The sequence below is a fragment of the Quercus suber genome, unplaced genomic scaffold (assembly GCF_002906115.3).
Source record: "Quercus suber isolate HL8 unplaced genomic scaffold, Cork oak 2.0 scaffold_877, whole genome shotgun sequence".
Taxonomy (NCBI): domain Eukaryota; kingdom Viridiplantae; phylum Streptophyta; class Magnoliopsida; order Fagales; family Fagaceae; genus Quercus; species Quercus suber.
Genome location: NW_027070306.1, coordinates 85,176 through 101,301, shown reverse-complemented (window position 1 = coordinate 101,301; position 16,126 = coordinate 85,176). Strand labels below are relative to the sequence as shown.

The window sequence follows — 16,126 nt, the reverse complement described above, 5'->3', positions numbered from 1 at the left end:
CTAATGATATTGGTTTTGTTGCTATTAGAATCAAAGCTCCCTAGGGCAGATTGCACCACCCCAAGCTAGGTGTTAATCTTGGAGCCCTTTGTTGGGAACTCTACTAGAGATCCATTTGGTGCCCTTCAAACCACATTTCTCTAAATTTTTCCATTTGGGTTCATGTACTTGGTCTATAAACCAGAAAATATACATTTTTTGCATGATAATGAGCTGTTTTCAAGTTATTCTAGAAGTTTTCATGGTCTGGTTATGGCTGCCCTTAGTCCTTGACCGAATGGGTTGGAGAAGAAAGGGAAGATAGCTGGCTGAAACTTCCCAGCTTTATGTCATGTCATCTCAGTTTTGTGTCACATAAGAAATGATGAAAATCAGCTTGGCAAGGAAGGGTTTAACCCTTGCTGGACAAGTGCCCTCTTCTGATTTGATTTGACAAGTTGGAGTTGATGGTAATAGTCCTCAACTATCAGGTTGTGCGGAAACTTGACTTGATAGCTCACGTGAGCTTCAGCTACTGAGATTTGCATGTGAGCTGGGCCGGCTTAGCTAAGCCTTGTAGTTAAGCTTCTTTGGACTTGTCCATCTCTGGAAAATGAATAGTTTGGTCATGGGTAATGTACATGGACTTTTGTAGTTAGTTGATTATGGAAAAAATAAGTATAGTTCTCATAAATTTTGTAGAAGAAGTAGTTTTGAAGGATGAGTAATTTATATTTCCCATGAGTTAGAGACTTCAGTATACGAAAATATGTTTTTTTGCCAAGGAATAGTTTTGGGCTTTGAGCATAATGTAATTATTTTTGTTAAAATAGTATTTGGACTTTTATAAATAGGTGCCAAAATAATATTATTAGGCTTTTATAAATAGGTGCCAAAATAATATTTGGGCTTTGTAAATATGTGCCAAAATAGTATTTGGGCTTTTTAAGTAGTTGCCAAAATAGTATTTGGGCTTTGTAAATATGTGCCAAAATAATATTGGGTTTTATGAGTAGTTGTCAAAATAATATTTGGGCTTCGTAAATATGTGTCAAAATAGTATTTGGGTTTTTTGAGATTTTGTAAAAATATTGTTGTGTAGTAATGGGCTTTAGTAAGGGTGGCGTGTAGCAACGGGCTTTAGAGGTGTTGTATAGCAACGGGCTTTTATAGGTGCCGTGTAACAATAGGCTTTAGGGTGCCGTGTAGTAACGGGTTTTTAGAGTTGCCATGTAGAAATGAGCTTTGTAAGAGGGTTTTGTTAGGCTTTTTGGGTTTTTCCTACAAGGTAAATGAGTTTGGGCTTTTTTTTTTTTTTTTTTTTTTTTTTTTTTTTTTTGTGGAGATAGTATAATTTTGTGGCCCAATTTTGGTAGAAGTATGATAAGTATTTTTGTGAAAACCCAAGTTGGATAATATATGAGATATAATGGGTAATATTTGTGAGAGGGCCAAAGATAATTTATGGGGCTTATATGGGAAATATTTGTGAGAGCCCAAGTTTAGTAATAATATGGAGAATATTTTGGTGATATGTGGGAAGCATGTAGGAAATATTATGTGGGCCCAAAATAGTTTATAGGCTTGTATGAGTATTTTTTAGTGAGTGAGCTAATAAGATTAGGGCTTGAAAATTTGTATCTTAACAATTGTTATATACAATTATTACCCAAGATTAGGCTCGTTTGGTATGCGTGTTTAAACAACAGTTTTCAGTTTTTTTAAAAACATGTGTGGGTGAAAAAGTGTGTAAAAATACGTATAATATTGTTTAAACTTGAGTACCAAACAGATTCACAGTACTGTCACCATAATCCACTTGCAATTAGGATAAACTTCATGCTAATCACTAACCTCGAAGAAGTTCCTATCAAAAATAAAATAGAAAACCTCTAATGGAGGCTTTTAGCACGCAAGTCCTCAGTTTTTTTTTTTTACCTTCACATTGAGACCTTCTTTAAAAAAATAACCATAAGCCAATTTTATTCTTGTGTTATTGCTTGAGCTAGCTTTAATCACACAAGGGAGAGTTCAATTTGTGTTAGTAACAATACTTTAATGTTCTTGTCTAGGTCTAGCTAGTGAAATGGTAATAGTCAACATTCTCAAACTGTTTTAATATAAATATACTCAACTTTTGATGTTATATCCAAACCTTCACTGCAGATCATTCAATCCAAAAACCTTCACTCCCAAAATCTTTCTTTGTTTAATCAATAGTGCGAAATGGATTTTATTTGAAATAATATACTCATGCAATTCGAAAAGAAGAAATATTTTCCTTGGAAAAGTGAAATAAAAGTTGACACTTGTGACTTGACACGCCTTGAATTTGCGTTTTAGGAATATACCTTTTCCATAAAATTTTGAACCACCGGTGCAAATTCTTTGATTGATAAGAATATATGGATCGTTGTGCTAGCTCCTTGGCTTCACACACACATTATACAAAGTATTTTAACATGTATCTCCCAGTGCCTGTACATTTTATGATGATTTGGCTTACACAAAGCTCCATAAACTTGTTTGAATCTATAGATTTTAAATTGTTTATAAGGTACAAAGTGTTGGCATTTTGATAAACATAAGTACAAACATTCTCCAGTGATTAAAAGAGTCCCACTACCACACAGCCCCACATATTTGACCGTAGTAAATATGCCTTATTGCCTCTGTTTCTTGACCACATTAAAGTCATAGGCAGAACAGCAAGTCAATAATAGGAAATAGGTCACAAGAAAGCTTAATGGAATAGCGAATATTAACACATTGGTGCTATTCATGTAACAATTAAAATTATAAAAAGTAAAAAAGCTGTAGTGTTTTGAAGCTTTTGGTCTGAGAGAGAAAGAGAAATGATATGCATAATGCATGAAAGATGAAACTAAAAAGAGGGCTGAGATGATGACGTAGCCAGGCACGCCTCCGCGCGCATATAGAACAAAATGCCAAAAACACAGAAACACACTGCCAGAAATGACACTTATATATAATAGAATCAGTATCACTGATAAATCAAAAGGGAAGGACCTGGCTTGCTGAGTTTGTCAGCACCTCTATATATTTGTCGGGACGAAACATGGTCAAGCTTTTGTGCCGTGTTGCGGGAGAAACAGTGTAACGCAAGTAAAATTATTAAGGCAGTTTGGCAGAGTAGTTTAAATTGTAACTCATATTATGAAATTAATTAGTAAGGTTTACAATTATGTAAGAGGGGGGAATGCATTTATGGTTCTCTGAAAATATTCTATACTTACCCTAATTATAATCACTTGGCTTTAGTTTCATCCTTTATAGTTCTTTTTTTTTTTTTTTTTGGGTATTACGGCCATGTGTACACCTACATGGCCACATCACAATTCATACCACTAATTAAGTTTAAAACATAATATTTTTTACAATTCATAATATGATTTGATGTGATTAGTAAGATAAAAATGATGTCAACAATAGATTCAACTAAAAGTGATAAACTAATCATAACTTATGTTAACAATTTTAAAAAATATTGTACCCTTAGTCAATGTTACTTTCTTCGAATTTGTACTACTATAAGATGATATTGGCACGCGATAATAGGGTTTTTGAGATAAAAAATTTTCCTAACTTTTTAGCTTGAATGTACGGTGATTGACCTAAACAAAAAGTAATTTTAATAGTCAAAATAATGTCGATATATTAGTTAGTTATGGATAACAATGTATTCTAGCTTATAATTATGGACAAAAATGGTTTTAATTTTTAATATTGTAAAACCATATGTTTAGAGAATTAATTCAAAATTAGATTATATATATTTTCTTAAAAAATCTAAAATTTTATTTTTGTCCCTAAAGTTTGTATAAATGATACTTTATTTATTCTTAAAATTTTAAAAGTTTCTTTTTGTCTAAAATCTATCGAAAATGTTTCATTTTATATTCTTAAAGTGTTAAACAAATTTGTTTCATCCATAAACCAGTGGAAATTTCTTTTTGTCTCTTTTATTATCTCTAAAGTACTATTGATAAAGGTTCCTTACAGGATTTTAGGACGAAAAATAAATAAATTTCTAAAGTTCTAAGATAAAAAAGAAAAAAGAAAAAAAAAAAGAAATGAAATTCATGCCAACTTTAAGAACTAGAACTAAATAGCTAAATAGAATATCAAAAAAAGAACTAAATAGCTAATTCTAATATTTCAAATGTGCATCTTCTTCAAAACTGAGCTTTTAAATTTTGGTTGATTCACATTCATATTTCCACAATTTTTTTAATCCAAATTTGATCACTTTTGCATACATATTTCCACCAATGTCACATTTTTTTTTTACACAAATTGAATATAAAATTTATTTTTATTGTCATTCAACCTGTATCGAAATTTAGTCAATTGCATGGTTTACCAAAGCGCACTCTGACGGAATAAAAACAAAGGAATGTGATCATGGAATTGGAGATTCGGCTACAGTGGGTCCAATTTATTCCACTGAAAAAGAGCAGTAGCTGGTACTGACAATTTGTACTGTTTTCCACAAACAGTGATCAATTTTTCAACAAAGTATCAATTTCTTTATTCTTTTCTTCTAATGATCATCTTAGGGAGAGAAACTTTCTAAATTATTGTCTAATCTGTTTCCATTAAATTAATCCCATGTAAGAATTAAAATTCCTTCTATATGTTGTTATGATTAGAAATCGTGATTCTACGGCTATAGTCCATCACTAACATTTCACATACTATTGAATGTGTAATGTTGTGTTTATACGTTTTTAAACAACTTAAAATACAACTGGATTAACTTTGTAAATTAGCCAAATGATTACTTAGTCCAAATTTCAAATCTAGGTTATCACAATTAAACAATCATATAATGTATAGCAGCGGAAATATAAATAATATAAAAATATGATCACCTAGGAAAACCAAACTGGTAAAAAACCTAGGGAGGATTTAACCTAGCTATTTTAAAGGTAAACTTGAATCTAAGCTTCGAGACCATAGACTCCTTCTTTCTTGAATTTTCTAGCAAGTACAAGCACCTCCGCTTGTGTATCTTTAAGCTCTTATGGCAGCAACTGAATGATTATCAAGTTCTTAAAGAAATCTCCTCCTTAATAATCCTAAGCTTGTGTGAAGGAAAGCTCCTCACAAATCTCACAAGAGATTCACACAAATAGCAATATGAGCAATCTCTAAAACGTGGCTAGAGTTTGCCTTATATACCTAGGGCAAAAACATAGAACCCTAAACGTTTTAGGAGTTAGGGCTGAGTTGGAATTATGCAGCAAAAACACATTCTGCACGAGATTTGATTGATCGAGCCTAAGTTTCGATCAATCGAGCCAAGCCGAGATGCACAATAAATTTTGCATCAGCTCGATTCCAACTTTACATAAAAGAACCAACTTTGAGCAAGTCTATACAAGACTAACCAACTTGTTTTGATCATGGTTTGCCAACAATACACATTAGAGTTCTAAATACATGAAATCCTAAATCTTTAAAACCTAACAGTGTTTTTGTTTTTGTTTTTGTTTTTTTTTTTTTTTCCAAGTAATCTTGAAGAAGAGAAGAAGTAAATTAAATCCATTAAGTGTGAGTTTGGAAAGCGGTAGGAGTGGTGTTTTGCGTGTCTGCGTTTTTTTGACTAGATTTCGTGCACTATCTATGAAACCCACAAGTACAGAATTTAGCAAATTTTTCTTTTAAACTGGGTCTCACAGCACTATTCACACATTCAAAAATTATTTGTTTTGCGTGTCTGCCTTTTTTTGACTGGATTTCGTGCACTGTTTATGGAACCCGCAAGTACAGAATTTAGCAAATTTTTCTTTTAAACTGAGTCTCACAGCATTATTCACACATTTAAAAATTATTTTGCTACAGTATTTTCAGTTTTCAGTAACAAGCGTTATCTAAACAAACCCTAAATATCATTCCAAATTTAAGTCCTAAAGTCAAAATGAGTATTTTAAATTTATCAGGGACGAGAAAATTGATTTTTTTTTTAAAAAAAAAGCTTTTTATACAAATTTTGATGTGTCAAATAGTGATTGAAATAATATCATATTTATATGTACTCATTATTAATACCAATTACACAAATATCAATTTAATGATTGTGAAAAAAGTTATGAAGTTTTTTGTATCTTTAGACCGATTGACTTTAACTTCTAAGATAATCTATGTAATAGTATGCAAACTTAGAAATTGTGTCCATCAAACATAACTAACATTAGTTATGATAGCTAGGCTGCCATAAAATGCCTCTTAGGGTTGGAACATTTGCCTAATATTGTATAGATGTCTCTCCTCAAAATTTTGAACAATTATGAGTTGTGTGTTTGTCGTTGAGAGTTTAAGCGTCCGTTTAATAATGTTGTTGTAATAACGTTGTTTATATTTTTTGAAAATATGTGTGAGTGAAAAAGTGTGTGGAAATACATATAATGTTGTTTAAAAACTGAAAATATGTGTTCAAACACATGTACCAAATGGGCCACTAGATCTCTCTCAATGTTATACTGTAATGTATTTCTCTTTTATTCCCTACATGTGTAATTATTTTTTATTATGAATAAAATTTCTGCCATTTGTCTAACAAAAAAGTAGTAATTTTAACTCAATAATAAATTTGTTTAAAATAGAAAGGAAAAAGAAAAAAAGGTCAATGAAAGGATTTAAACCACAAGTAACGCAATTCGTTATCCTTTGCCTCTTTCGTGATGGGCCACGAACACATGTTATTGTTAGTGATAAGTATTCATAAGTTACAAGTTCATTGCTCTCACATGGAAAATGTTGAGCTCGACTATTTGGTAGGACAAGAAGTTTTCTGTACCACACGACTCAGTGTTTGACGTAATGGATTGCTGGTGTTCCGATAAATATCATTCATGGATCTAGACGAAGTTCATATTTTGAACTATTAGGTGATAGGGCCTAGTTTAATTAAGTTGATAGTATATGATCGAGTACTGTGACCACTTCTGTTGTTGATGCTACTGATTGGAAATTCATTTCTCATTTATAATGAGAGATACAGCCATTTCCATGTTTCAAGTGCTACTGATTTTTCACATATAATAAAAGAAAAAAGAAAAAAGAAAATATATATGTGCTATTGATTTTTAGTAGTAACTGCTAGCGGGGACCAAGTTTTGAGAGCAATGTTTCAAATTCAATAATGTTGTTCATGGCTGGCTGATTTGTTTGGTTCAAATTAACGGCCAATCCTATGTTACACACGACCTACCTCTTTTTGCAAATCGTGTATTAGAGCTAGCTGTTCATCTTGCATACCAATGCTACATGTTTGTCCATTTATATACACATCTATTCAGCAAATCTATATCTCTATAACAATTATATACACATCTGTTTCTAATATATATATATATATACACACACATCTATTTCAGAGAGAGAGAGAGAAAGAGACCGAATTTATTAATATTATATAACTCAAAAACTATTTATTTTATTAATATTTTAAAACATCACTAATAGCTTGCACGTTATTGTTCTCCTTGATGTATATACCAAATTTTATAATAAAATATAATTTATTATTTGATTTATAAACTTATATTTTGTATATTGTTTATTAAGCCCTAAAAATATTGAAGTAGTTTATCTTTATTTTATATTAAGAATATGAGAAAATATGATCCAATAAAAAATTTGTCAAAATACACATCTAATAAAAAGTTATTAAGTGACGATGTGACATATCATTGCCAAAATTCTAAATTTAAAATTTTATTTTATTTTTTAAGGTTTTTGAAAAGCTTATCACTTTGTCATGAAATCTAATTTGCTTTTTATTGCAATATTACTATTTGTGGATTGTGGCCATTTATCTATGGTATATTAATTTATCTATGGCCATTTATACCTATATTGTTACTTTGGGCGTAAGTCATAATTAATTTGCTTATTAAAATGCTGGAATCTAAATAAGATGTTTTAGATTACGAGGCAATAACCACTGAAATCTTTCTTTTGTCTATAACCCCAAATAAAATTGTTTTTCTATTAGAGAAGAATGGTTAATTTATACCAACATAAAATTATGCAAAGTAATCATCTCCCACCCAAATTGTGCAACGAAATCTTTCTTTTGATTATTACGAAGGTTCGGACAATAGGACCAACCACTCATATTATTATAGAGGAAAAAAACATCCTCCAATCAAAACAAAACGATGAGTTAAGGGATGGGAGTACAGTACTCAAGTCTGGAAACTTTTTTTGCTTTTGTTTGTATTTTACAAATCCCAATGACAATCTGACCGAATGAGAGTGATACATGTACCCAATTCTTAATTATCCATTATTATTCATTTGGCAATGCATGCAATTCTAAACTAAAAATCAAGCTTTTGTTAGATATATATAGAAAGTAGCCGACGTACACGGCATTGTGTAAATTGTCTCCCAATAATTTATATTCACAATTCATTCATGGCTATTGGCTAACCTCATTCTCAGGTTCTTCCTGACCATACCTTATATAGATGGCCCATTTCATTTAATTTTCCAAATAAATCCACTTTGCTCCGGACCCTTGTAGGGTCCAAATGCCAGCTTTCCTGTTTCAATTTTCATTCATTTTTTCAATTTTATTCTTTAATTATTTTACTTTTTGATATTTTTTATTCATTTATTTTTGAATTTTTGTTTGAAAAATGCTAAATATATAATTTTTTTTACAAATTGCTGATGTGGTCTGGTGAGCGATTATTGACAAATAAAAAAATAATGTTATTGATAGGTATAGATAAGAACCAGTCAAAAGTTAACTATAATAACAATTTGTAAAAATGCTATAAAATAATTTGTGATTGTATTATTATTATTATTATTATTATTATTATTATTATTATTATTATTATTCGATCTTTAAGATTCTTTTTGGATGGGAATCATGAAAATTCCCATCCCCTTGTCCCTTCCCTCTTTGTCCTTTGTAATAAGGCTTCCAAGTGCGAGTGGGAGGTAATTTTCTTGAACTTTATTTTAAAGCTGGTTTTGAAGGGATTCGACCACGGACTTACCCTATCAAAGTCATTATGGATGAATGTACTGGTTGGCCTAAAGAGGTATTGGGAGTGGAATATTGGACTTGTGAAATGACTCTTCCAATTTAATACATTCAACTTCATTCAAAATTAATCCGAAAAATACTATAGTATACTCTGTTTGTCACCCTTTCCTTTAATAAAGAAAAAAGTATGTTTGTCACGGCATGAGTAAAATGCCCAATACTGAAATACTCTAAGAGACATCAATATGTTTGGTTTGAGGGGAATAGTAACAATTGGGTGAAGTTAGCTGGATGGTACCTTAGTGCATGGGAAATGGAATGCTTAGTTTGAGCCACGGGGAGGAAGGGTGATGTATTTATTTATAAATATTTCTAACCAATTAAAAAAAATATTAAAAGTAATTAAAAATCTTTGTAATTATTTATGTGACTCACATTGACCTAATATAGGTTTAACATGGGACCAAGTATACACTCACACAACAACTTTGTAATCTATATCAGCATACAAATTCAAAGTATTATAATGCATGTGAAAATAAAAGGAAATACACGAAACTAAAAAGTTTTTTTTTTTTAAAAAAAGGGATGAAAAATATAAACATGAAATCAATTTTTAACCAGTTTGGATTTATTTTGAAGCACACATTTGTACTAGTATTATCAAGAGATTGCAACACCTATTTCACTCATCAGTCATGACAATATAAATTGTTATGAGGTTAATTGTTAAAGGCGATTTTATAATTTGAAAAAAGAAAATTTGTGGAAAAGTAAAATAGATGTTTTAAAGTTGGTTATGACTTATGACTCAATAGTTTTTATGAACATGTACTTGAGTTCTCTAATTGATAATTTTCAATTGGAGAACCACAGCCTAACTCATGTTTCTTGTACTATTGAGTGGTTATCATCAAGAACCCAGGTTTCTCAATGTCCGGTGGTGTACAAATATCAATTATGGTAGTTACACAGTAAGCGTCGTAGCATAATTTCAATTTGTCTTCATTGGAAATCATCACATCAACTTCAACCTTACAAGTAGGAAAAATCTTTTATTTTTTGTGTTCTAAGCAAAGGTTCAAGGCTTGAACCATGAACATTTCCTGCTACAAGGAGGAGCCATTGAACTAAAAGACTTTTGACAAGGAGAAAAATCTGTTTAAATGACGGTAGTATGTTCCATTAAATTTTTGTTTTTGTTTTTGTTTGGTGCTAAATACTATGTTTCAATGGTGTATCAAAATTGCCTCATTCCAATTACATTAGTCGATGTGATGTGAAAGTTTGATGGCTTATGTCATCAACTAAATCTAAATGTAAACTTAAATGTGATGATTAAATGATCAATGATTATATTATTGAAGTTCATTACTGTTCTTTACTTACATTGCTTGATGTTGAGTTGAATTAAACTTAAATTTTTTATTTAAATTCTAGAAGGAACATAATAGTGATAAATGATTTTATTGTCAAGTTCATTAAGATACTTTTAAGTGCAGTACGTGATGATTCAACCAACAAGAGGAAAAAAAGGTACATCTCATCATGTTGCCTTGGGACTAGATTTTTAATTTAAATTCTAGAAAAAACAATAACAAAAGAAAGCAAAAAGGGAGGCGGGGTGGTGACATATACAGACAATTTAGCTTCAAACTTGTTTAAAGTAATTTTTTCCAACTATTACATGAGAAAATTATAAATCTATTCAGATTTATTATTTAAATAAGTCACATAGCTATACATAGATAATCTCTTCTTTTAAAAAAGTGTAGATAGATCGTTAATGAGATAGAAAGTAAGAATTGCAACATTGATTATAGCCAAGGCAGAAGTCATATGAGTTGGGGTTAATTGGTGGACAACCTCGGAAAAAAAAGAAAATAAAATAAAAAAAGGAGTAGTCTAGAAATTAGACTGAAGACCAGCTGGTGGAGTTGATCTAGACTCCAACAAATCAAGCTAACGAGAAAGAAGAACTCAAAGAAAAACGACAGAGTAATTGGAATTGACAAAAGAGTGCATATCTTTCTGGTGGGGATTGGTGAACTTCAAAACATAGCCTCATCGAGTCAGAAAAAGATTCTAACAATATGACATCATAAGATCCTTTACACTTCTTATTATAGGCTTATGGCTTGTTTGTGCATACACCAATTTTATCTTTAGGAGGTTTCTCTCCTCCGACAGGTGATAGTTTCAAGAAAGAAAAAGGAGGAGAGAATTTAAACAAATGAGCTTTGTTAGACCAGAAGTGATGTGCAACAAAATGAATATGCTAGCACTTGGGCTGCTTTGCTCCATTAATGGGTTTTGTTAGATCAGAAGTGATGTGCAAGTGTGCAACAAAATGAATATTCTAGCACTTATTTTTGCTTTGCCCCCATTAATGTCATTGTATTTGAAAATAAGGCATGATATATAATCATATTCCCATTAATTTCAGATAATATCAGATCGAAAATTGCTTTAAAATAATATTGGGTTAGATTCTTCCCCTCTTTTGCTGCTACAGAAAACCAATTGCTTTCTGAGACCCGTATAAAAATGATACTTCTTCAGACAGGTCCTTTATTTGTAGACCACGCCACACCAACCACAACATGAAAATTGACACTCACAGCCTCCCCCACATTATCCTCTCTAATCAAACCTCAAGTATAATTCATAAACTCGTACATTTAATAAACGCACGGATCCTCACACGTGTTTGGTAACTCCCCCTCCTAATTTGGTTCGAGGCGACTAATCACAAACAATGAGACAGAGCCTTGTCACTAGACCATTTATTTTCCAACTCCACTTTTTACCTATATTTTTCATTTTTCATTTATTAGTATTTAGTAATTTTATAGTTATTATTTATTAAACGACCAAGTTTTCCCCCCTTTGGAAAGATTTGTCTCCAAACTTTTTTATAAAAATTAAAAAATTCTTCATTTTTTCAAATTAGTTTAATAAAGTACTATTTTGTTATTGAATAAGGAATATAAATTCAAATCCTCCTAAAAAAACATGAGTCATAATATGAATGCCATAGATTTCAAATCTAATTGTATTTATTCAAAAAAGTTAAACTCAAAACATACTAAATATCCTAATCCTAACCACCAAGAGCCTTTTTAGTGGTATTGTCCAATTCTCAAAACTTGAGTTTAAATGTTTAAGGGTCTTGTAGTTCAATTAGGTGACACTTTTTGATATTCTCAACTAAAACATTCATAGTTCAAATTTTCTCACACCCAACTATTAATGTGTGGCACAAAAAAGAAGAAGTTTAAATTGCCATTCTCCACTTATTGTAAGCCCCAAAAAAGAAAATAATTAAATTATAATTTTGACTCTTAAAAGTTTGGAGTTGTTTTTATTTTAATTTCTTAAGCCTTAAAATTTTCCACTGTAACTGCTGTTAGAATTACCGTTACTGCCGTTACTAGGAACTCCCATTCCTTTCTCTACTGGTATAACTGCAGCTATGTTCCAAACTTCCTTCAATGCCCTTGCCTTCAATGTGGCAGCCCCACGTAAAGCTGCAATTCATTTCACAAATCCCAGGGACAATTTCGTCATTAAGAATTTAATTTATTAATTTTACATTCCATAAATGCCCATTTAAGCCAATAGGAAATTACATTAAACACATACCTGTTGCTGCTGCGGCAGTTAATGTCATAATATCCCCAGCTGACCTGACATTAACGGCGGAGCCTACGACTGACGCGAGGTGCTCACGCTCGGCCCCCATGGCCTCAGCCGCCTCAACACACTGGGCAGCAACTAATGTGGCAGCAGATGCCACTGCCATGTCGGTCTTCGCCATTACCTCGTCTTTCCCAGCCCCAGACGTGGCGGCAGTGGCGGCTGCAATAGCGGCGACAGCAGCTGCCACCCCAGCAACCGAAACGGCAGCATGGAGCTGGGCATTCTGGGCCCTGGTCTCTTCTTTCTTCTTCTCCCTCCTGTCCTTCAGCCACCTCCCCACCGTCTTGCCGCCACCAGCAGCGGGGTGGGACCGCCTGTTGTGGCGCCACGGAATTGGGTGTTGTGAGGGTTATTTGAGCGGCCATACTGCATAGAAAAATAAATGCATGTGGGGTCACACTCACATCAATTGGTGCTAAATTGAGGGTGTAATGTCATATGTGTAACATTATTATGTTATTAGGTGCGTATGTATATGCACCACATAATAAATTTTAATGGGTGTGACTAATAAATACAAGTCCTAATAGCAATAATAACAATATAAGAAACAAGAAATACTAGTTAGATTTGGGGCATAGCTGAATTTCTAAATGGGTGCGGTTGTACTAAGCGCGCACCCACCTCGTGTATTGAGGGGTCCATGAGACATTACTGCACCCTTGCACCCCAAGTGGAACGAGAACTAGGGCTATGGTATCAAGGTGTGTTTGTTACAGAGTCTCCAAAAGGACAGGATTTTGGTGACAAGCACCATGTACTCAACAGTAACAAAGTTACTAACCAAGGGGACCAAGAAACAGAGTTAGGCAATCCAGTGAATACACACAAGCCGTGCACACCAAGCAATTATTTCAGTGGCATTTCTGTAAAACCCACGGCAGATTTGTGCCAATTGTGAATAATTTAAGTTACAAGTACCAACATACTCTGCAACCCATATACACTTTTGCTTATTCCAAGGCCAAATTTATGAATTTTGGTCATTATTAAAGGCAGCACAAAGCAGATTAAACAGTAATATCACTAAAAAACAAAGTTTTTGATTGGTCTCTAAAATTTAAACTAATAAAAGATTTTAGTACAATTTAAGGTTATCTGTTTAAGTTTTTTAGAGACAAACAATCTGTTTTAAGTTATTTAATCACGATTGGCTAAATTAATTAAAGACTGAAAACAATCGATTTAACTCGATGGGTCAAAATCGAAAGTGAACAATTAATTAAGCAGGAGCGTATTTTGGAGAACCAAAAAATAAAAATAAAAGGTAAATTCTACAAACTAGCATTGAAGAAAGTGAAAACAACCAGCCTTATTAGTCACACTGTCCATGTGTTAATAAAGGGACGTTGGTTACAGAGAAAGCCTGAAAGATGTTTGCTCTATGAGTAGTCAGTACTGTCAAAATAAACCCAGTATTCGTGCTTTGTACCCAAAAAGAGTAAAACGTGTACAGACTTTGGATAATATGTCTCTATGTGTTTTTAACTTTTTTGTGTAACATTCCGGTGACCATGAAAAATGGTCGTCGGCAAAAAAGAAAGAGAGAGAAAGAAACCTTAACATCGTCGATTTCAGATGGAGAGACGGGTGGGCTGTCGGTTAAGGAGCCACAGCTCTGAGTTCCATTGAGAGGTCCACTACTGTGTGATAGTCTACCTGAGGTTCGTGGAGATACCTCCTGCTGCAAACACAAGAAAATCATGAAACCCACGTGTTAGTACTTGGTATTGTAGACTTGATATGATTTTTTTTAGAGAAATTGAAAAGGGAAATCATTTTGTGGTTTTTTTTTTTGGGTATGTGGGTGTGAATTAGTTAGATAGCCAAATTGAGGGTCACAAAATTTTCATATTAGATTTTGTAGAGTAGGAATGGACACAAATCCTTAACATTAACGGTTTAAGGAATGCTCCGAGGATGTTGAAAATGTTAACCAAGACAAAAATCTTGACAAAATTTTTCAAATTAGATTTTGTACACTTGGTGTGGACAAACAGAGACAAGCAAATCAAAACAGTTTTAAGGGAAAAACAATAATAAAAATTCGAAATAGAATGCCAACCTGAAAAGCCATGAATTGAAGTTCCATGTATCATAAGATTTGAATGAAATAAAAAAAGAAACGAATAACTGAGTTGGAGAACTAAAGAGTAAAGAGCCAAAACCCAGAAACAAACACAAGAAAAACAACAAAAAGAGAATATGAAAGAAGCAAAGCAGTCAAATTATGAGCAAATGCCAAAGTGGGATAATCATAAACCCACCCCCCCCCCCCCTTTTAAAAGTGACAGAGAACAAAAACAAAAAGAGAAAAGCTTCAATAAATAAACCCCATAAAACAAAAAACAAAAAATCCTCACAATTTGTCCACACACACACACAGAGTCTGATTTAGTCCCCTGCTTGTGACAATTACAACACACACTCACCGACTGTGACATGATCCTCTCCATGACCATCTGAGAGGTCTCAGACGAAGCAAACGAGAAAGGGTTCCCAGAAACCACAGCAGCCTCCTCTAACTCACCAGCCAAGTCCTCCATTATAGCTCCACTACCATTCACATTAACAACACCACTAGAGGTCTTAGAGAGTATCATTTGTGGTGGTGGTGGTGCCAGAGCCTTAGAGACCTCCAGAGCTGAAACACTCCATGACCTTGACAGAAACTCCATGGGCTCACGTGGGGTCTCCGGTGGCCGGTACAGACCCGTATGGACTGGGTCGGGTCTCCAAGACTCGGGTATGGCCTTGTCCATGAGAGCAGAGGCTCTGTTTTTTGTGTGACTAATAGTAGTGTTATGTTAATAAAGAGAGTGAGAGTTTAGTGCTTTTATTTATAAGATGAAGTTGAGGGGGCCTCTTTATAGAGGATGTGTGTGTGAGTGTGTATCATCTCACACTCTCTCACAGTGTTTTATGTGTGAGACAAAAAGCGGCGGAAATGTCAGTCTAATTAAAGGTCTTTACAAACCATTTCAAAGGAATTTCCTCACACAAAGTACATTATAGTCGACTATAATTCTTAACATTGTCATTCAAAAAATAGTATTTCTTTTTTTCTTTTTCTTTTTTTTTTTTGATGAAACAAAAAATAGTAATTCATAAGATTGTGTTTATTTATATAAAATTAAAATGATATCTTTCAATTACATAACTTGTTTAATACTAATACAAGTTATATGAATCATTTAATAATCATTGGATTAGTAAACAAATAGAATTATAAAAAAAAAAAAAAAAAAAAAAACATAATTTAGGACTTTCTGCTTAGGATTATTTGCTACGTGACACTTTTAACCCTTAAAATCTCTCTCTCTCAACGTTTTTAGAAATGGAAAGAAGAATCATTTTAAAAATATAATCAAACTTTGTGTACTAAAATAAAAATTTTAAGGCTTAAGAAATTAA

The 16,126-nt window shown here is 32.7% G+C and overlaps 1 protein-coding gene across 1 annotated transcript; it reads right to left on the bottom strand.

Annotated features, from left to right (window-relative positions):
* Window positions 1-12,394: 12,394 nt before the first annotated feature.
* LOC112012414 (VAN3-binding protein) lies at window positions 12,395-15,601 on the bottom strand. The gene is given in 5 exon segments (XM_065768013.1): window positions 12,395-12,540; window positions 12,656-13,013; window positions 13,016-13,078; window positions 14,271-14,396; window positions 15,145-15,601. Coding segments are annotated over 5 exon segments (1,023 nt in total). The 5' UTR covers window positions 15,475-15,601.
* Between the last annotated feature and the right edge of the window lie 525 nt (window positions 15,602-16,126).